Source organism: Nelusetta ayraudi, unplaced genomic scaffold (assembly GCF_046127955.1).
Source record: "Nelusetta ayraudi isolate G7.1 ecotype Tasmania unplaced genomic scaffold, CSIRO-AGI_Nayr_v1 ptg000016l, whole genome shotgun sequence".
NCBI lineage: Eukaryota > Metazoa > Chordata > Actinopteri > Tetraodontiformes > Monacanthidae > Nelusetta > Nelusetta ayraudi.
The window spans coordinates 5,475,001-5,496,692 of record NW_027466066.1 but is presented as its reverse complement, the minus strand read 5'-3'; the positions used below and the strand labels follow the sequence as shown (position 1 = coordinate 5,496,692).

Below are 21,692 nucleotides of genomic sequence, written 5' to 3'. Positions count from 1 at the left end.
CAAATGCATTAACTGTTAACCGCAATCTGAGGAGCAAACAAGACTAATTCTTGACTCTTGCATATATTAAATATATTTTTTGTTTTGTTTTTTTGCTGCAGCTTTAATTTTGCAGCAGCTCTTCCTCTCTGGCTCCCTCTGGGTCCCGCCGAGTCTCTTCCGCAGCTCCTTAAGATTAATTTGCTTTTAAAGGCGCTCTAATGTGGTTTAGCAACGCTCATTTTACAGCCTCTCCACCTCCGCGCTCGCTCCCTCCTTCCTCCCCGTCCTCCTCCTCCTCCTCCTCCTTCTCCTCCTCCTCCTCCCTTCACTCCTGAGCCTCTATTCAGGGACAGAAAGAGCTTTGTGTCCTCCGGCTCCAGGCTGATACCGTGACGCTGTCAATAGTCTCAGCGTTTACATCCCTTTCAGAAAAATTAATTACAGCTTTACATAGGGGTTTTTTCTCTCTCTCTCTCTCTCTATCTATCTCTCTCTTGCTCTTTTTCCCTTGCGCGCTCTTTCATTTCCCTTCCGTCGCATCCAAGTAAACATGGCGGCCTGGCGGGATGATCGCTCCATCTGTCGGATGTTTGAACTGCCGCGGTCTTTTCGTGCGTTCCACGCGAGTCTCTGAGCGCCTAGAGACGAGGTAGTGAAAACCGCACCCACGCAGGAAATGATACCATAACCCGAGAAGTTTTGATAGCGTCGTGCATCATCTGCTCCCACTTTTCAGACGTGAATCACGCATCGCTATTACTTATTGTTGTTTGGCTCGAGTAAAGTCGTATTTCTGGCCGTCAGATCTCATCATGACTCCTGAGTCACGTCCGTTCTGTTTCCTCAGAGGTCGAGCCACCAGCGAACCTCACTGTCATCTCGCCGGTCTCGCTCTCTCGCGGATTTTTGGTTGCCATCCAGTTACGATGCGAGGATATTTTATATGAGGGACGCTCGCCACTCCTGAAAAAAAAAAAAAAAAAACTCCGCGAGCCGCTTCACGAAAGACGCATCGCTCATGAATCCTTTACCAGGTCGACTGGCGGGGAAAAGACGCTTTCCATTATCATCTGCCGCATTTTCACCCTCCACACACTCTCTAACACACACAGCTTCACTTCCACCTCACCTCAGTGCCTGACTTGCTTCTGAACTTAAGTCTTCACCCTGAAATATCACAATAAATGAAATTCTTCAGGAACAGTGAGATCCAGTTTTCCTTCCTGTGCTTGTCATGAAAAGGAAAATGCAGGGACGTGTTTACAGGAACACACACAAACACACGCACGCCTCTCCACCTGTCATTCATCCCTGTTTATTTGACTCCACTGTTTGATGAGGTGAGGCAGTGTTTATCGCCACCTTGTCACTCATTTCCTGTGGGAGGTCTCTCTCTCGCTCTCTCTCTCTCTCCCCTCTCTCTCCCTCTCTCTCTCTCTCTGCATCTGTATTTGTATACCTTTGCATTTACGGCGTGTGTAAATGTGTAAACTCGCCCAGCTTTAGCCGTCGTTCCGCGAGCATCTGTGTCAATATTACCAGCATGGGCAGGAAGAGGTTTGGGCGGGGGCGGGGGGGCGGCGCTTGACTCATTTGTTTAGTTTGGTTGTTTTTTTTTTTCTTTTTTTAAAAGAGCTGGTGGTTCCCCTTTTAAAAGCGCGTGCACAGTTTATGAGAAACCGCTGCTGCTGTAATTTCCTGGAGTCTTGTGACAACGCCTGGGCAACAGGGGGCCCACGATGTCAGAGTTTCCTTTAGAGATGACGCTGAAATTGAACGAAACCAACGGTTTGTCTGTTCACTGCTGAACACGATAAACAAAAACCACGGACGAGTAACTGTTGTTGGCACATTTTAAAAATCAATATTGGTCAATATTGGAAAGATTTTCCAAATACCAGAAAACTAAAATCTCCTCCAAAAGACCCATCATATTTAGCCCTCTGTTTACAACCGTCTGCCAACACTGATGCATTTGTTGGATGGAACCAAAAAAAAACCACGTCCTTTTTTGCACAAACTGGCCCCGCCCCCCCCACCCACCCGAGGCCCGTCTTTTCAATAGGTAACGACTGCTCCTGTGCTGATCCATGTGATCACAGGCCACCTGAAAGTCTCTCCAGGCAGACTGAATAAAGCAGCGGTTCTTTCTCTGAGCGAACACTGCCGTCTTTGTTTGGAAGTCGGCCCCAATGGGCGGCTCCAACACCAGGATGAGGGCGGCATCACTGCCCTTGGTGAAGTCACAAAAGGCAGATTCCCAGAGCCGTGTGTCTTCGAGAGCCAAAAGTGAAAGTGAAGTGCGGTCGTTGGTGATCGCTGGTGAAGGGAATTTTTCCATATTTTTCCGTAAGAAATGATGACAAATTGCTTGCGTCACTGTGATTAGTTAAAATCCCACCATTTGCATGGAACGCTTGTCATTGCCACAAAAAGGAACTGGGGCGACGGTCAGAGCAGGTATCTGGGAAACTACAACAGTTTGTCCGAGTTTTTTCTTTTACGCACTCGTTCTCGAGAGCTCGCCCGTGCGTGGGTGCGTGTACGTCTGCATGTTTCACCACATCACAGCCAATCCCGTATACATACTGTATGTTTTGGAGTTCTTTTCGCAACAGTCTGTGTTGTCGTGGCTCCCGACCTTGTTTTTCGCCAGTGCGTCTCGCGGTTGTGTCACTCCGACGGCCAGACGTGTCATTAGCGTCTAAAATACCAAGTGGGGAAATTCTCAAACTTCCCACCAGGAATGCGGCCGCCGCATTTGTCTGGAATGCTGAAAATTCATCTGCCTCCAGGAAAACCGGAATCTAGAACGGGTGGTTCTTGTCTCGTTTAAGCAGGTCGGACCGGTGTGGGGGGAAGTGGGGGGGTGGTAACGGTACTCTAGCACCTGCTGAAATTACACAAAATAACCCAGGTTGGTTGCCTTAAATGAGCACTCAGGCATAGTGAGTTTAATTGAGGGGGCATTCCCTGAACTAATTGTCGCCTGGGTGCATTCTGTGTGATTAAGACCTTTGCGGGTTTTTTTTACAATTCCGCCCCAACGAGTCGGACGGCCAACTGCTCTTTATGATTTAAACGCCCCTAATGGCCCTCGTGCCGGGGAGGTGTGGGGGGCGAAAATCTCTCAGAGGCTGCAATGAAGGTAATTACTTGGACTTAATGTACAAAAATTGAAGGATTCTCCATATTCCCCCCCACCACTGTTATTAAATCAAGGGGACACACACAGGTCGACTCAATCAACCACTTGTTAGTAATTTTGCAATATCACAGACACAAATATTTTAGATGTTGTCGTCATACCAGCTGATAAAACGCGTCACACAATGTCACCCGTGTGACCTCCCGAAGGAGACGGAGGTTTGCGTCAAAACACATAAAGGTAAGAAGACGACATCTAAAATATGTGTGCGTCTGTGATAGAAAAAAACAATAATATTCAATTCTAAAAATCTTGTATATTAAATGACGACACAATGAATCCCATTCACTCAACCAACTGCTGCCTCTTCACAATGGGAGCGCACGCACCCGTCATTCGAGCACGGCCTCTCCCAGGTAGATCCATCGTACCGCAGCCGAAGGGTCTCGCTAGCGCTCCACGAACAAAGTGACACTTCTTGCAAAAAAAAAAAAAAAAGTGAGAATAGAGGCCTTTGTGAGGTTAATGCAGCCATTGTGGGACCGGCCCGTGCTCGTCTGAGCACGTCCGTTGCAAGGTGGCAATTAGGTAGTGTGCCGCTCCCCTGGCGGAGGCCAGCGCAGGGGGCAGCAGAATGCAATCATTGTCTCCCAATTAAACCAGGAGAGGTCCCCCCTCCTCCCCCACCTCCCCACCCCCCGGCTTCGCCCATTGTCTGAACACTGTGTGGGAGTGGCTGCACCGGCCAGGTCTGGTATCATCAGCGGGTCAGGAAGGAAGGGAACATGATCCAGGTGACTCGGCAAGGGTCGATGGCTGTGATGCGGACAGAAGGGCTTCTGTGTTGGTGGTGGGAGGGGGCGGGAACGCCGTCAGGTAACGGCGCCGCTGCTGGGAACGGCGCACCTGCGGTCCCAGCGAACAGTTCCGGTTGGTGGGTGTGTGTGTGTGTGTGTGTGTGTGTGGGTGTGTGTGTGTGTGTGTGTGTGTGTGTGTGTGTGGCCTGCATGATCTCAACTTCATGTCCTCTGAAGCAGTCGAGGAGTTAAACATGAGTCAGTTTTCCCATGTCGGGCATTGTGGGATGATTGTTTTATATGACTTTATTTTATATTGCAATAATGCCTCTACCAGGTCAGTGAGCAGGTTAGAGACAACACTACCAGCCAGGTAAGTTTTAGCAGTAGACTCTAAACAGAGAGCTAAACGTGCTTTTGTGTTTATACTATGTTTTTTTTGGTGAGAATCTGCAGGTTTGCGGGAGTTGCTGCAATGAATTCTGTGATGTAAAATTACGGAGCTTTCAAACTAGTATCTGATAATGGAAAAACAAGAAACTGAGCGTTAAATTCCGAGAGCAATTGGAATAGTACAGTGTTTCTCAAAGTGGGTGCAATGAACAGTTTTCGAGCGCTGATAGAACGTAATCAAACACCTTTGTTCAGGATTTGATGTCACAAAGAGTGATTTGCTAAAGTTGTTTATTTGTACAAAATAAATGATTTAATAAATGAAGAGAAAAGTGAAATAAATGTTCATGATAAAAAAAAAAGAATGTTGGTTTTGATATCACAAAAAGTGGTGCGCCAAAGGTAAAACATTATTTGCACATTTATGTTGTTTCAGTGAATTTGAAAAAGCTATTTTGTCACCATTTTGGCTTTTGGCTTTTTGACTTTCCCGCCACTTTAGCCACATCACTACCGAGCAGAATAAAAATTAAAAAAAAAACGTCCAAGATGCTATTCCCATTCACTGGAAAAGCCATTAAACAAAAAGAAAATCCAATTTCAACACAATGAGTTTGTTGTGCTGTTCGTACGGAGTGCTTGTGTTTTTAAGCCCATCACGTCAGTTGCTATTTAGCTCCGTGTTTGTGGCGACGTCTGGTCGTCTGGTACGAGACGATGCACAGGGACACAGACTGCAAGTGACACCAGGGGTCACAATACAAAAGGCAGCTGTCGCACAATTATAGATTCCCAAGACGTGAACAACAATCGAGCCGAGAAAATATCTGTTCCTTTTTGTTACCAGACAGAGAAAGGAGGGGGAAAAAAACACTTTACAGCACGGGTGAACGTGTGTCAAAGTGGTCGCCATCCAGCCAGAGCGCAATAATTTCCTCCATAGAAATGTGCATAGAAATAGCTGCGCGTGACCTATTGATTCCGAGGAACAACAAAATCTCGCCCTTCCCACTTAGCCCTTACGTAAGGGTAAGTACAACCCCTGGAACTGTTTTTCCAACCGTTTCACCACTTCCTCCTCCGGCGCCGTCACCCCCTCACGGCCGCAATGACATCCCTCAGCCACCACTTAGCCTCTGATAGATGGTTTCTATTTAGGAAGTCTGGCCACAGACCACAGAGCACAACAGCGCTGTTGACAGGCCCGAATAGAAAAGTTTGGCAGCGGTGGAAGAAAAAAAGAAAAACATACTCATACCCGGCTGTATATAGGGGTCCACCCCGCTGCAAAACAGTTTTGCAGAGAGGCACTTGATTGCCTTCCACCCGCGCTTGACGCATCAAAGTGGTGCGCTTGTGTTGCGTCGGAACGGGCAATTCCTTTTTCTTCGGGAAGTGGGGGGTGGGGGGGGAGTTAGGGGAGTGGGGGGGAGGGGGGCGGGCCAAGAGGCGGAAATAAGCAGCAGACTGTTTGGAAGCGGGAGCTGCTGGGAGCTCGGGGGCTAAATATACGCAGTGATGGATGGAGCGTAGCGGCTCACAACAGGCCGCGGCGAGCGCGCCAAAGCTTCTCAGGTAATTTGATAAACACATTCATTAGGGAGCTAAAAGAAGACAGCGGCATTTAATCAAGCGCCGCGCCGCCATCAGTCATGCGGCGCCCGAATGCGCGATGCAGTCGCCATTACGCTGGACTCATTAGAGGAAAGCATGTTTTTTTGTTGTTTTTTTCACACTGACGTTGGGCAAAGTTTCTGGTGACATACAGTGTTGGAGTCGCACTGGCGAAAGAGAGGTAAAGGGACAAAAATCAAGACAGAGCTGAACGGAAGAACGTGACAGTGGGGTTCAGCTGAGGTCCAATAATGGCAGGGTCAAGTGTCTTAAATACGGCTTTCTGCAGAACGTATGTGCGAGAGCGGACCAGTGTGTGCGCCCAGGGCGGAAGACCCTGTGGTTTTTGTGGAATCTATTGATATACATGGAATTTTACCCAATTTACCACCAGCAGCCTCGAATTCTGGTTTTGGGATATCAAGGGAATGTTTGTGTATCTGGCCTGCGTCGCTATAGAGCGCAACCACTGGTATGTCTCTTTACAAATGACTCCATGACATCAGCATACTGTAGACGCTGCTTCTTCGCAAGTGATGTCAGTGTAATGTTGAGTGGAAACATGCAGATGAAGGAATAAACTTGTAAAAAGGTTTAAAGAAAACTTAGAATTGCTTCAGATGAAAAACATATTCAGCCACACAGATGAGGGAAAGGATAATTAACGATGAAAATGTTTAGCGCAATCCAATCACCTCTTGTTGACCCAGAGCAGTCACACACACACACACACACTCAACCCAGAGCTCAGTGTGTGTGTGTGTGTGTGTGTGTGACTGCGCTGGAGTTTGTGAAATGAATCCTTCCCCAGGATTCAACATAATTTGCTCTAATTGCTGCTTGTTGTGCTGCAGCTACTTAGCGATAATCAAATAAATTGTTAATGGCCTGCGCCGGGCGTGCAAGTGCGCAGGACGAACCTCCAGGCCATCTCTCGTCGCAACTTTTTCACATTAAAAACAAATCATTTCTCCACTCCTGGCACACGCTTCAGGCCCGGCTCCCCTCAACTCGCATTCCGTCGCACTCCTGTGCCAACTTCCAATTTCTCCTTTGAGCTTCATCCAGGGAAGAGAAACAGGATTTTAGGTTCACCCGCAGACTCCCATTACCTTTCTGGCTGAGGGAAGGAGAGAAGCTGTTGCCCGTGGAGCGGCAATGCACCAGCTTTGAAGACCTTTTGTGATTGCAGCTGCTCACTGCTCACTGCTTGGCGGCATCCACCAACTTCTAGATGTGACGGATAAGAGGAGAGGTCAGACTTCCTGGAGTGGATCTTCTGTCTGGAACTTTTCTGAAAGTCTGCCTGAAAGTCAGAGCAAAAACAGAACTCCTGCTGGATCAGCCCCTATTTCCCATCATTGCATCTGCTTCAGCTAACTTGTGGGGCCAAATGCCCAGGCTTGTGTTTCCGTCCCTGTGAGATGATGAAACAACGCCAACTGACTCTGTTGTGCGGATAGAAACACAAAACAAAAGGCAGAAAGCTTGTAAAATCTGCACTGATCTCAGTGACACACTATCTTTTTTCATCCCGGATGTGAAGCCCTTTCACTTTTGTCCTGCCAAGTGCAGTTGGGTTGGGTTGAGATCGCAAATATGAGATCAAGTGTGTCCGTCTTGAAAAAGTTTTCATCCTGGCAAAGCATTTTAAAACCAATCAGTGCGCTTTTAGTCGTGACCAAAGCAGGAAGGGAGCGCAGGGGAAGAACAAGAAGATGAGCCAAGTCAGCCCAGCTGCTGCTGACAAGATTAGCAGGGCTGCCACGTTAGCTCAGCAGCTGTTTCGTCAGAAGTGGACGGCATTTTCCCATTAAAAGAAGAACAAAGGACGGCACTGAAGGCTTTCCTCAGAGGAAAATATGTTTTCACTTTATTCCCAACAGAAAAAGTGGAAGAAACCACATGACATCGCTGCTTGCAACAGAAAGTGACAAGTGCATAATGTCACCCGTCACACGAGTCGGAAGCTTGGAGTGATTGCTGCCCAGCGATCAGATTGATCCGTTTGGTGATAAACTGCTGGTTTACCAATTTTCAAGCTTTTTTTCTTCCCTTTCCAAAATATTTTTCTATGTCCTATTTTGTAGATAATTGAGTAAATCCCGTAGATTTGGGAAGAGTTTCATCTTGGATGTCAGGTTGACCTTTTTCTCCACTTCTTCGAAACATCGGGAAGAACGTCTTCTTTTTTCAGTGTTGGCCGCCAGTTCCCCCAAGGCTGATTTCCCACCACATCCACCTTTCGTGAGGACCGATGACAGGCAGAGACAACTGGCAGAAAATCTCCAGGGGAATTTCCTGCTGGACTGGTGACTCTTGGCGCGTTTGGTTTGCGATACTTGTGGCGGTGTATAGCAGGGGGAAAAAATAATAATCCGCGTCCATTCCCAGGAAGTTTACGTACTTCGTTTTACGGCAGGACTTCCTGTCGTATATCAGTCAGCTGGTACGTTGTGGAACAGGTGGTCGGGACTTTCGGGGGGTGGGGGGGGGAGAAAAGCTGTTCAAGACCCAACACGTATGTTTGTGGATGAGCAGCACATTCTGTCCGTATCGGGTGTCGTCTCGCTGTACTTTTTCCAAACATCAAGTTGTAAACTGGCCGTCCCGTCTGAGTCGCCTGCCGACCTGACTGTGACCCTCCGTGTTTGCGCGCGTTTTGCATAATTTCCGAGGCGGCGCTCGGCGCAAAGCCTGTCGAGAACTGAACAACCCGGAAAGGATTTCCTCCGACTTGTTCCACCGAAGACAGCTAATCCTCTCTGGATGGATATGTAAATATGGACGGCTAGAGTGCGGCGCATTGTTGGAACACTACTGATTATTCAGGATAAAGACGGCATGCCGTTTTTTTTTTCGTTTTTTATTCAGTTTTTTGTTTGTGGCGGGTGATGGCGTGGGAGAGAGGAGAGGCGAAACAAAAAAACAGGCTGTCGCATCCTCCGAGTACATCAGGAGGACATTAAAACACTCAAATGCAGCTACAACAGAACAGTTATCGTTTTTAGTTTTAAGAATCTGGCAACGTAATTAGAAGGTGGGAAGCGTTTTACAGTAATTTTTTTTTAATGAGGAGAAAGCTACTTTTGATATTTATCTGTCAATATTTATCTCCTATTTCATAACACATTTCATTTCCTAACTAGAAACTGCCACGACGTAGCACCGATTCTTTCACTTCAGCAACTCTTATCGACGCTTTTATGCAAATAGCAGCTTTATGAGAATGAAGAAAAAAAAATGCGGCGATGCCGATAAGATTGCATACTTCCTTCCAGAATTGTTGTCTCATTACATGCACAGAGGGTAGTTAGATAGCAGCCACCCACAGGCCTTGGCTTCATCTCTGACTCGCGCGGGCAGGGACTCCCAGCCAGACGAGCCAGTTCGATAGGAATAGTCTCTCTCTCTCACACACCCACACACACACACACACACACACACACACACACACACACACACACACACACACACACACACACCCACATACACACAGTGTCTGTCTTCAGGGGAGCCAAGAAAGCTCTGGTGGTCATTGATAGTGACCCAGCCGGCAGCCATGCAGCCTCCCTCAAAGCCTCCACATTTGGATTCGAAACCCAAGGTCTCGGTTTTTTTTTTCCTTGCCCGCAGGTTTTGTGAGGGACTGGAGGTCAAACAGACAAGGAAGAAGGTGAAAACAGAAAATAATGGAGGCGCAAAGATAAGCGAGACAAACCCGATGAGAAAATGTTCAAATGGAAAGAGGAGGGGGGAAAAGTCTTTTCTTTGTCTAGTTTAGAAGGTGGATTTCCAAGCGGTGAGGCCTCCCAAATACATGTGGAAGGTCCCAGAAAGCATCAGCTGTCGCCGATAATAACCAGTGTGAGGCTGCTACACTGGAGTCCAGGATGAACATCAAGACGTCAACGTGGTTGGAACATAACACCTATAACTCTGTTATTATTCATTTTAAACTCAAAAATCCAGAGGTTTTCCGCTGAAACGTCGCGGTTCCGTTGTTTCAACACTGCGACTCGACACCTGAAGGCAAACATTTGAGAAGTGCGAGGAGTCGTCTCTGCGTCCCGCCTGTCTCACCCATACACTCCCTCGGACAAACACAGACCTTTGTGACATACGTCTAATGCCACTTTATGCAGTGGTTCTCAACTGGTGGTGCAACCCAAAGTTATTCCACAGCACTCCAATTTATTCCACAAAAATGAAACCTAAACCCACTTTCTATCATGTCTAGTAAATAAATTACTGCATTGAATTGTGTGCCCTGCAAAATAAATGCCCAACATTTTATCTATGAATATATATATATGTATATATTTTAAATTCCCTTTTTGAAATGTAAATAAGGGAAACTGCCCACGAAGCTGCTACTCAACCAAAACAGCTCCACGACCCACCAGTTGAGAAACGTTAATTTAATCCTCCAAACTAAACCGGATTGTTTTCACAGTAGAGAGATGACACAGTACTGACTATCTTACAATTATTCTCAGAAGTTCTTGCTCGCCGGCCTCATGTGCTTTCGCCCTCACAGTCAAGGAGGCATGACGCAGCCGTGTAAATCGCACTATTGTTCCACGCTGTTGCGCCTCCTACAGGGACACCCGGCTCTGATCAATTAGCAGATATCAGCACTTCCGCACTCGGACGTATGGAACAGTTGGAGGCGGAAGAGAGGAAGCCGATCGCTTTGATAATCACGTTCCCGACACGGATTCTTTCAACTCGGAGAGAACGGCGCTCCGACTGAGGCTATCGGCCGTCATCTGTGAGTCAAGTCTTTCGCCGAGTGGTGCTTTAAACCCCCCCAAGTGTAGAAAAATACCTGTGACTCAAACACGACTTGTGTAACATGGATTTGAAATTCAATCCACCCCGCCGGTCCCATTCTCAGACCCCCCTTCCCGATTCCGCCGCCTTCCGCTTCCGGATCAGCATAAACAGGAACAGACGCAAACGCAGGGCGAGCAACCGGCGGACGATTCTAGTCGCGTTTTTTTGTTTTTGTTTTTGTTTTTTCGGTGGGGCCGCCTGCAGGCCAGGAGGTGACCTCCGACACAAATCTCCAGGCCGACGAGGTGTTATCTCACCATCTCTCATCCTGCCGTCCTTCCACCTGTCTGTCACCTTGAGTGCTGCTCGGACTTCACAACGAGGTGCCACTCACCCCCGCCGGCGTCCTGAATGCTGGCGGCCTGTGGCAGCGATGACTCTCAGCACTCGGTGGAGACAGACTGCGGAGCTGTTGTTTAACGGATGAATGAAAAAACTAGAAAATCAATTTTTAAAAAAAACTATAAAAGCAGTCAAGCATCGCCACGTGTTGAACGCTGATATGTTGCAAGACTGCAATTGTATTGTATAATGACATTGTATTGACGAGGTTAAAGCATCCGTCCATAAGGTTTAGTGCCATCTAATGGGAAGCAAGCATAGTGCAGCCGACATTACTGCTAATTAGTCCCTGTTTTCTGATGTCCCATTAGTATCTTGCTTATACCAGCTGTGACATCAGTAGAAAAAGATGAAAAAGAAGAAGAAAGCAACGTATGCCTGCCTATCTCCAGAAACCGTCTCCCCTCTGGAGGTCGGAGCTCACGGAGCAGCGTTGAAAGTGCAGAGTTGGCAGAAACCTGCGCTCAGGAGCTTCGTAACGTCACACAAAGTGTGCACGCGCACACGCACCCAAACATACACACACACGCAATATGTTGGCTTTCTCATTCTTTACTTCTGATAAAGGTTCTCTTATTTTCTTAAGGGCGTGACAAGCTGTGTGTGCGTGAGCGCGTGCACGCGCGTGACTTTGAGTTGTGGGGGGGAGCATTTGGCATGACAGCTTCTGTGTTTGTTTTTTTCTTCCTTCCTTCTTCACTATTACCTACAGCGCATTCAAATTTTCTCCTCCCGGACGGGAAATTACATTTTGCATAGCGGTGACCATGGCAACCGCAGCCTGCTATCCCTCACTGTCGCTCGGCTTTACGGCTGCCCATTTTTCTCCAGGCTGAGGTAGCGGCGGCAGCGGCGGTACGGGAGAGGGGGCATGGAGGGGGGGGGGGTGTTTGAGGGGCTGCCATCACTGTGGGTGACTTCATTACGGAGCTCTCTCGCTCTCTCTCTCTCTCTCTCTTTCGATCCGTCTCCTCCACTGTGACTTTACAACTTATTAAAATCAAGTGCATGGAGGAGAGGAGGGGCTGGTTAAAATGTCCTTTTTATTCAAATTTCCGGCCCGGAGGTTCGGCTCCTCCGGGTGCAGGCTGGGCAGTTTCCCCTCCCCCACCCATCCCACCCGGCACGGCGACGACGGCGCCGCTGTTTGCCCTGCTGATAACAAGGTGGACTCAGCGGCTCCAGGTTCACCTTCCCAACACGGCGCCCTCGCTGCCTTTGACTGTGGCCACCGCCGCCGCCGCCGCCGCCTCACACCTTGAAAACTACGTTTTTGTCCCACCCTCCTCCCTCCTCCCCCGCTTCCACTCTCCTTGGTATCCGCCGGTTGATTTATGGGTAAACAGGCGCTTCCCTGACGCGGGTACGAAAGAGGAGGACAGGTTATTTTCTGGTGCGGCTCTTCATGGAAATTGGAAGAGAACTGGAGGGAGGGTGAGGACGAGGCCCCACCCCACCCTGATGTCGAGGGGCTACACTTTATTGGAAAGGAGGAAGGAGATTAAGGAGGGCAGAGAGGGGTGTGCCGGTGTGTGGGGAGGGATCGTGCAGCCTTAACACAGGGAAAGACAAACAGACACAAAAGAAGCTTCCAGCAGCTCCTGAATCAGATCCAGGGATCAGATGGCAGGGGTTTATATGTCTGTTCAGTATGTGTGTGTGTGTGTGTGTGTGTGTGTCTGTGAGTGAGACGGGGAGAATGTGTGCGAGCATCTTAACCAGCTTCCCTTCAGCAGCCTTGTTCACACAGGCTTTAGTCCCACACGTCAGCCTCTGTGTCCTAGAAAAAGGGACACGCAGCCCGAGATGAGTTCAAAGCCGTTGGGAGAAGACAAAAAAGAGAGAGAGAGAGAGACAGAGAATCCTAACAAGGAGATTTAGACGAGCGGGACAGACGAGGAGCTGAAACGTCTTGAATCAAACTGAAGCGGCGGCGCTGCTGCTCATTCAGACAGAGTCCTGATTTTTGCTGCTGATTTATTTGGGACAATGTTCGTTCGAGTCACAGGAGGTGGAAATCTGGAAAGAAATGTGCACTTTTTTATGTGGTCAACCATATTGTAAAAAGTTCACTTTTAGTTTGGCAGAAAGCTACAATTTGTATTTGTTGGAGGCAGCAAACAGAGGGTTAAATATGTTGGTGGGGGGATTGTTTTTACTGTTTTTTTTTTTTAATAAACAACAATTTAAGGCAGTTTTAGTTGGGTCCACATTCCAAAAACTTAGCATCTAATGTCTGTGTTATTGCTGTTTCTTCACTCTGGTATCCTGAACCTGCTCACACTGTGTGTGTTGTCTCCCCACCTGCTGTGTTTCAGGCAGACCCGGGAGCAGGAAACCCCTCCGGACTTCTTCTACTTCTCCGACTTTGAGAGGCACAACGCAGAAATCGCAGCCTTCCACTTGGACAGGTGAGCAAGAGCCGCCACTACTCTACTGGCCGATCGAGCCATGGCAGGTCAGTGGTGCCCGGTGGCGACGCCAGAAGTGTGAAAAAATAAATGCATAAAAAAATAAAAGACAGGAACGGCGACGCGTCATAATGGACTTAAGCTGTGAAAATGTGAATGGGATTTAGCACACGAGGGATTAGATAACGCTGGGATCATCTCCTCTTGCCGCCGAGTGTATTGATTTCCACATGATCCTCTTACACTGCAGGCTTCAGCTGACGAGGCAGGAAGAGGGGGGGGGGGACACAAAGTTGTCAGTAGAGGAAAGCAAATGTGTGTGCGTGTGTTTATTTGTGATCGTTGGGGATTCAGTCTGGGATGATTACCGGCTGGCAGGTCGTGGCGAGGCCTGCTGAGGGCAGCGTAATTATGGTGCACTCAGACAGACAGACACACACACACACATACACAGACAGACGATTTGGGCGAGTGGGGACTAGGTCAGGCGGACAGGAAATCAGCGACGCGCCATCGGCGGCCGCAGCTGCTTTTTGCACGACTTCCTGTTGACTCAGGAGTCGGGGGAGCTGTTGGGGGGGGGGTGCTTTGAAAAACCTCTGTTAATTTGATTCCCGAGTCCAGTCCAGACAGTTGCGACGGAACGCGAGCAACAACACACTTAGGATGTCGGAGGAAGAGCTGACATCACCGCTTCTCGCTAATTACTCCTTCATCCCTGCAGGTCTTTTACCGGCTTGTTGGGTTTTTTTTCTTCACCCTCTGCTGCTCTTTAGCTCCTCATGACTCAGGCCTGTACAGTTTCACTTAAAAGGGCACACACACACAGACACACAAGGACACACAGGCGCTTCATTGTCGTCGCGGCCGGCGTGACGCTGCAGTCTGCCGCTGCTAAATGCTTTGCACTGTTGGCTAAAGTTTCCCCGTCTCTTTTCTACTGAATCAGAGCATGAGCATGTGTGTGTGTGTGTGTGTGTGTGTGTGTGTGCGTGCGTGCGTGCATGTGTCTTCCCAGGAGGCTTAGCTTCAGTCCCAAATGGACCGGGGGTCAGTGGGTTAGCAAACATATAGCCGCGGAGGCCGTCTAAAGAGCGGCTGAATAGGTGTATAGTGTCCAGATGAAAGAGAAGAACGAAAGGGACAGAGGGAGACAGGGAAAAAAAAAGATATGTCGGATCATTATCACAGAGCGGGATTGGTTGTGCGTCACAAAGGAGCGTGTTTGTCCACGGGAGCCGCTGCGCCGGGCAGACGGGAGATACAAACACAAATGCGTGCTATAATGTTCCACATGAGGGATAAAATCGGCTTGTAACAAAACAGGCAACATGAGAATACAACTTGAGACAAACAGATGTAAGTATCCACGTGCACGCCACCCATTTTCACATCGTCCAAGGCGAAGTTGAAAAATAAAACGACTCAAAAATAGATTTCAGGAAAACAGCGTGTTTAGCCCTCTGTTGTCATGCTTCTGCTAAAAACAGATGCAGTGTCCCACCTTCCACATGACATGACATGATGAGAGTGCAACCCAGACCTAGCTGGAAGAGTTGGTCATCCAGGTATCAGTGCCCCCTGTGACATCACAGAGGGCTGCCTCGCAACACTTCAGGGTGTCACCACAGTTTCTAAAGACGAAGGAGTCATTTCAGAAGCTGCGAAATCTGCATAACATGGCACCGTTGAGGTGACGCCTCTCGACATCCTTAACGTCCCAATTCTTTTATTATTTTATTTCTTCTAGGCTCCTCGACTTCCGCAGAGTGCCCCCAGTGGCAGGGCGACTTGTCAACATGACGAGGGAGATCCGAGACGTGACCCGGGACAAGAAGCTGTGGAGGACCTTCTTCATCTCCCCAGGTAGGAACTGAGCCAGCGACGGCTTCTCATTGGCCTCCTATATATGTGTATTGGGCATTTTTATGCAGGATACACGTTTCATTCAATTCAATAATTTCAAAAATGTATTTACTAGACTGGGGAGAAAGTGGACTAGCATTTCTAGCGTTCTATGTTTTTCTATTTTAATTTTAAGTGCTGTGGAATAAATTGGGTTGTGTCTTCATTCTAAAGAAAAAAATGTGAGTCCTGAGATTCACAAGTCTCAGCACCAGTTGAGGACCACTGAACTGCAGCAAAGGCACAATCTTTAAGAAAATACAAATAGAAACAAATAAAGGTTCAAAAATATGTGTTTATATTTTCACCCCTTAGCCAACAACGTGTGTTTCTACGGCGAGTGCTCCTACTACTGCTCCACCGAGCACGCCCTGTGCGGCAAGCCGGACCAGATCGAGGGCTCGCTGGCGGCCTTCCTGCCGGACCTGAACCTGGCCAAGCGCAAGACCTGGAGGAACCCCTGGAGACGCTCCTACCACAAGCGCAAGAAAGCCGAGTAAGGCAGCCGACGGCGGTGGCGCGATAGCGGACAGCGTTCGGGTTCGGTGCAGGGATGATGTGGTTTTTGTGTGTGCTCAGGTGGGAGGTGGACCCAGACTACTGTGACGAGGTGAAGCAGACACCCCCATACGACCGAGGCACTCGCCTGCTGGACGTCATGGACATGACCATCTTCGACTTCCTCATGGGTAAGAGAAGACGCGCGTGAACTATAAAAGACCATACTTTTTCACAAAGGTGCAATAAAGACTTATTTATATGTTAGAATGTAGACAGCAGTAAATCCAACTGTTCATAAGATGTAAATATCTTGTTTTTCTTCCTTTTATATTCTCCAAGTATTTTATTTTAATTTTTTATTGCCTTGTTTCTCTTAATTAATATAATTTTCCATCTCTTTTGCACTATACAGTTTCTGTAATTATGCAGATTTCCCCACTGTGGATTTAATAAAGGCCTTCTATTCTATTCCATCCAGCGTCCTCACCTCTTCTCTCTCCTCCCGCACAGGAAACATGGATCGCCACCACTATGAAACCTTCGAGAAGTTCGGGAACGACACCTTCATCATCCACCTAGACAACGGACGAGGGTAACCGCCTGCTTCCACGGCTGTGACACTGTTTGATCTCCTTGCAACCGGTTGCGCGCCACTGTTTGATCTTCTTCTTTGCTTCCCCTCTAGGTTTGGAAAACACTCCCACGATGAGCTGTCCATCCTGGTGCCCCTGAGCCAGTGCTGCAGGTCAGGATTTTTGGCTGAACAGAACGTTTTTCTTTCGGTCCATTTGATGAAGGTTAGCATTGCGCTGCCCTGCTAGCGGCAGGACCTTCACAGACCCGGTTGAGTTTGGTACTTTTCTTCTTTTTTTTTTCGGTTGAGGCCAGAGCAAAACATCTCAAAGTTGTGTTCAGTGTTCCATCAGCACCCACATCAGGCCTGAGGCCAGAGGTTGGCTTCTTCTTCTTTATTTTTCAAATACGAGCTCCCACTCAGATAAAGACAGTGACACAGCTCCAGTGTTGGTTGGATAAACATATTTTGTTGTGTATTCTGTAATACTACATAATACTACAAATCCCAGAATGCTCTGCTGGTATTTTGGCACATCATTCAGGACAGGACGTTAATTGAAAGATATTATTATGACTTCAATGATTTATTGTTGTAATTTTATTTTTAATATGATTTAATGCGATACATACAATTTTTATTTAGATTTTATTTATTTTGATCAGTCTCTTTGAATTTGAAATTTTATTTTGCATGTGTGTAATAGAAGGTATTCGTTGTGTAGCATCAAACTTTGTTTGATGCTACACAACATGTTCAGGTTGAGGCAAAACTTGTGTGAGTCCATATAAAAAGGTTCACTGTTTGATCTAGAGGAAGAATTTTTTCAAAAACATATCAATGTTGCCCCGCGACTTTATCCAAGTTCTACATTTTGACTCGAATGCGTATTTGAGTTTGACACCACTGACTCAACATTGTTGAGTTTTGTCTTTGTTCAGTTTGTTTGTTCAGCGCTCAGAACGAAAAAGGCCACAGTTGATCACACAGGGAGCCAGTCGGTTTTGTTTTGGTGATTTGGGGCACAACCATGAAATCTTCGCAGTGAAATTATTCAATATTAGATTCAGGAGGCCACCATAATCTTGGACTGCTCACATTTCAGTTCCTCAAGCTCACACACCCGAGTCATTTTCAGTGTTAAATACTGCTACATGACCAGTTAGCTGTATTTTAGATGCGCAAAGCAACTGCTGATAGTTTCCCTTAAAAGCCATAGACCAAGACGTGGAAGAGAAACATTAAGGGACTGCGAGCACAGATACTCCTGAAGAAAATTGCACGGATGATGCAGCTGCAACACTTTCATTAGAACCGTGTTGCACTTGGAACCACAATAAAAACCAGAACAAAAGGCACTGGAGGATGGAAAGTCCCCCTCTGAGGGCCTCCTCTTCATAAAAGCCTTATATGAGCTTTTACCAATCAGACATGTGAGATTCCCCTAAAGAATCAAGGGAGACTTTATGTTTCCTATCAAGGCAACTGACTCAACATCCCCATCTGTGGTTTCCAGGGTCAAGAAGTCCACATACCTGCGTCTCCAGCTGCTGGCCAAAGAGGAGTTCAGGCTGAGCTCCCTGATGGAGGAGTCGCTGCTGCGGGACCGACTGACGCCCGTCCTCATCCAGCCTCACCTGCAGGCCATGGACCGCCGGCTCCGGCAGGTGCTGCAGGTCCTGGCGAGCTGCATAGAGAACGAGGGCTACGTCAACGTGGTGGAGGAAGATCTAGTCGGCGACACGGCCACCCGCAGGAGCCCGGGCCACAGGTAGTGAGGACCAGGCTCCAGGTGCGACCCAAAAAAGAAGAAATAAAGACCCAGCCAACGAAACGGACCCCCTGCTGTGGCTGTTTTACGAGCAGACTGGGCCAAAAAAGTAATTTTTTCTGACATTTCAGGCTGAATTCAGTGAATTCCAAGACTCGCTGTCGATGCCTCTTCGGGAGCTGCTTTTCCAGCTCGTTCGCAACGGAAGAAGCGACAGAGGACGCGCTTTGGTTTTACCAGACGTCGTCTGAGACGCACGTTCGGACTCGGACTGTCCTAGTTGTTTCACGTGTTTTTATCATAGCAGTACACAAACCAAATGAGAATTCCCACAGCAGACAGGGCAGCAAAACGGTCAGGCCAATAAGCTTTACGACATGTCTCTCTACATACGAGATGTACAGGTGCGCGGTGGAGGCTTTTCACCTGCTGTAACCGAGAGCCTCGGAGTTGAGCTCTAACAGCGAGCGGTGTTTTCTTCTCACGTGTCTTCACAAGCCGCACAAACTGGGAACCAGCTGAGGTTAAAACGGTAGAACGAACTTATATTTTAGAGCTGTGGTTTCTTCACTTTGCCTTATTCTGATTTTATATCTATTTTTTTCCCACTTCACCCTGCAGGTTTATCTCCCGGCACGACACTGAAGTAGATTCTTTCAAACCCAAAATATTCTAAATGCACGGAGCGGCGCGCAGCTTTGTGATGTGGCATGTCAGTTCACTCATCACTCAGTTTATGCAAAGGGAAATGCTTGTATTATCTTCTTCTTTCGAATTTTCTTTTTTTTTTTTTTTTTTTTTTTTTTTACAATGAGATTTCACGTCCAGGTGACTATTTATTGTGTGATTTAAGACTGAAGGGGGTTTAATAGGTTTAAAGTTTTTTTTTTTTTCTTAACGTTGCTTTGTATGTTCAGAAATATAAGAAGTATAGAGTTTGAATACTATTTAAAAAGAAATCAACATTTCTGCGGGTCCTATTTTTCTGGTCAGATGATATAGGTAAAAAAAATTAAATTTTGTTCAAGTGGTGCCATGTATTTGCCAGCCTCCTCCTTAAGAGTCCTGTACACTGGCTGACCCAGTACCTGTGCAATGACAGAAATACAGTACTTGAATGTGTTTGGGTTGGTCGTATGGGCGGGATTCATAAAGCTGCGTGCAGTGCGAAGTCTGAGAAGTGCTTTTTTGGGGCGATAGAGATCTCATCCCACTGAGGGGGATAGCAGTGTACATACCTATAAATACTTTTGGGGACTGACGAGCTTCAGCGCACAGTGATTTGCTTCCGTTTTCTGCTATTGCATTGTTACTGTGAAGATCTGTTTACTAAACGATTAAAGTGTGCAATAAAAAGAAAAGGAAGTCCGTGTTTCTGATTGTCTGAAAATGCTAAAACATCAGAAAGGTGAAGTTTTGCACTGTGAACCTTTGACGTGCAGCATTTGACTGTCCAAATGTTCATGTGAGGGTCTTCAACTTCCAGTTCAAACTGATTAACATCTATATATTATAATACAGCCTGTTCCTTGCTATTCAAATTATAAAAATATATGTATAACTTACCCGAAAGACTAGCAAACTAGCAAAACTGAAGTCAGCAAAAGCCAATTGATCATCGATATTAATTAAATGTAAAGTTCCTCGTTTTAACGGCCCACCTAATGGAGCTGCTTCCCGCGCCTGTGGGAGATAAACCCCGGGTCGCTGTCCGTGGTGCTGGTCCTGTCAGCGACGTTGTTGGATCGCTTCAGCACCGCGGACAGCTCCTCGGTGTTTATCTCCGCCGCCGTGAAGGAAGACCGGTGATAAACACTACGATTCGGGGACCAGAAACAGGACAAGGTAGCAAAGCATTGAACTCGACCATAGTTAAGAAAGGCACTTCCCGTCATACGGGGGAGAAAAAAACAATCAACAATGCGCCACGTAACAATCAGCAGAGGGCGCCAGAGTACCGCTGCTCCGACTTTGGAAGCCGTAAACAAGCTACTGTTACGCGCTGGTGCCACTAGGTGGCAGTCGTGGCTCATATGTCTCGTGGCTTATGTTGACGTCTCCAACATGCCACACTGGTGGTGAAGAAATACGAAGGTAAGCGATGGAAAGGAATAGGGGGGCCATCAAAATTAAAGTTCACATGGTTATCTTTAATTAAACACACTGGGGGGTGCAGAGTCACGTCTGGGGGTGGCGGGGGGCACGCCACACTCAACGTCATCCCGTGTAGGAGGTTGAAAATGTGAATTTGTCGCATGACTGATGTTGTTGATGTGGTCAATTTCCTCAAAACAAGACCCCTGAAAGCGCTGCTATTCTCTGCACTTTGTGAGGAGATGGGAGCACAACATAAAGCTGTGTTGTTTCACAGTGAGGCCAGGATGGTGGATGTTACAAAAGTGGTTTGCCAAAAAAGGTTATTTGCACAGCAGAAAAGTAAAATGAGTATTCTTGTTTAAAAAGGAATGTTCAGGATTTGATGTCACAAAGAGTGATTTGCTAAAGTTTTGAAAAAAAATATTTTGTCACCATTTTGGCTTTTTTGGGATGGGGGGTTCCCTAATGCCATGCAAGTCTATGGGGTCAAAAGTCAACTTTTTCCTAGAGACATGGGGCCACTTGCAGGTTCATCGGGATCCCTCAAGACACAGCCACGTCAAATTTGGGGCTTCTAGCCCATGAGGAACCCCGAAACCCTAACCCTAATTCCAGCAGTAACCCTAACCCTGACCCTAACCCTAATTCCAGCCTTATCGCTAACCCTAATGCCATGCAAGTCTATGGGGTCAAAGGTCAACTTTGTCCTAGAGACATGGGACCACTTGCAGGTTCATCGGGATCCCTCAAGACACAGCCACATCAAATTTGGGGCTTTTAGCCCCAAATGTTTGGAGGTGGCATGAAACATTTTCTTCCTCCAAAGTGGGGCGTGACAGAGAAAGTTTGAGAACCATTGCTCTAAGGTAGGAATTTGTAACCGTGTTGTGATCTGTGGGCCATAGTGGTGCAGAGAGGAAGAAGGTAAGAAGGAAGGGAATAAGCTGAAACAATTGGAGTTGATCAGTAGGTTGTTCAGAAACTGAGATGGCAAATCTGGGCTTGATTACTTATTTGTTAGACCTGTAGTACAACACAAAAACAATGTTCTCAAGTAATCCCATTTGACATATGATATGTGCTTGTTAGCTATACACTACCAGTCAAAAGTTTGGGTACAGCTACTATTGACTGACTGGTAGTGAATGTGCTTGCTAGAGGGAAGATAAGATCATGGAAATTTGCTTTTAAGAAACACTGGGGAGCCGTGAGGTTGCACTTCAAGACAATGGCCACCAGGCTGTGCTCCATCATCGTGTGACCGAACAGATTGATGGTGCCTTATGAAAACATGTTGACAACAAACTTTCATCTTGGC

General features: G+C 47.3%; 1 protein-coding gene across 1 annotated transcript in view; it reads left to right on the top strand.

Moving 5' to 3' along the window:
* The window catches only part of fam20ca (FAM20C golgi associated secretory pathway kinase a), a 33,115-nt gene extending 13,473 nt beyond the window's left edge, over positions 1-19,642 (top strand). Inside the window, exons 4-10 of the mRNA XM_076024140.1 lie at positions 13,434-13,526; positions 15,277-15,392; positions 15,747-15,927; positions 16,011-16,120; positions 16,443-16,524; positions 16,618-16,677; positions 18,023-19,642. Coding sequence (XP_075880255.1) covers positions 13,434-13,526; positions 15,277-15,392; positions 15,747-15,927; positions 16,011-16,120; positions 16,443-16,524; positions 16,618-16,677; positions 18,023-18,281 — 901 coding nt within the window. The 3' untranslated portion in view covers positions 18,282-19,642. The remainder of the gene's footprint in view (positions 1-13,433; positions 13,527-15,276; positions 15,393-15,746; positions 15,928-16,010; positions 16,121-16,442; positions 16,525-16,617; positions 16,678-18,022) is intronic.
* Positions 19,643-21,692: the final 2,050 nt, after the last annotated feature.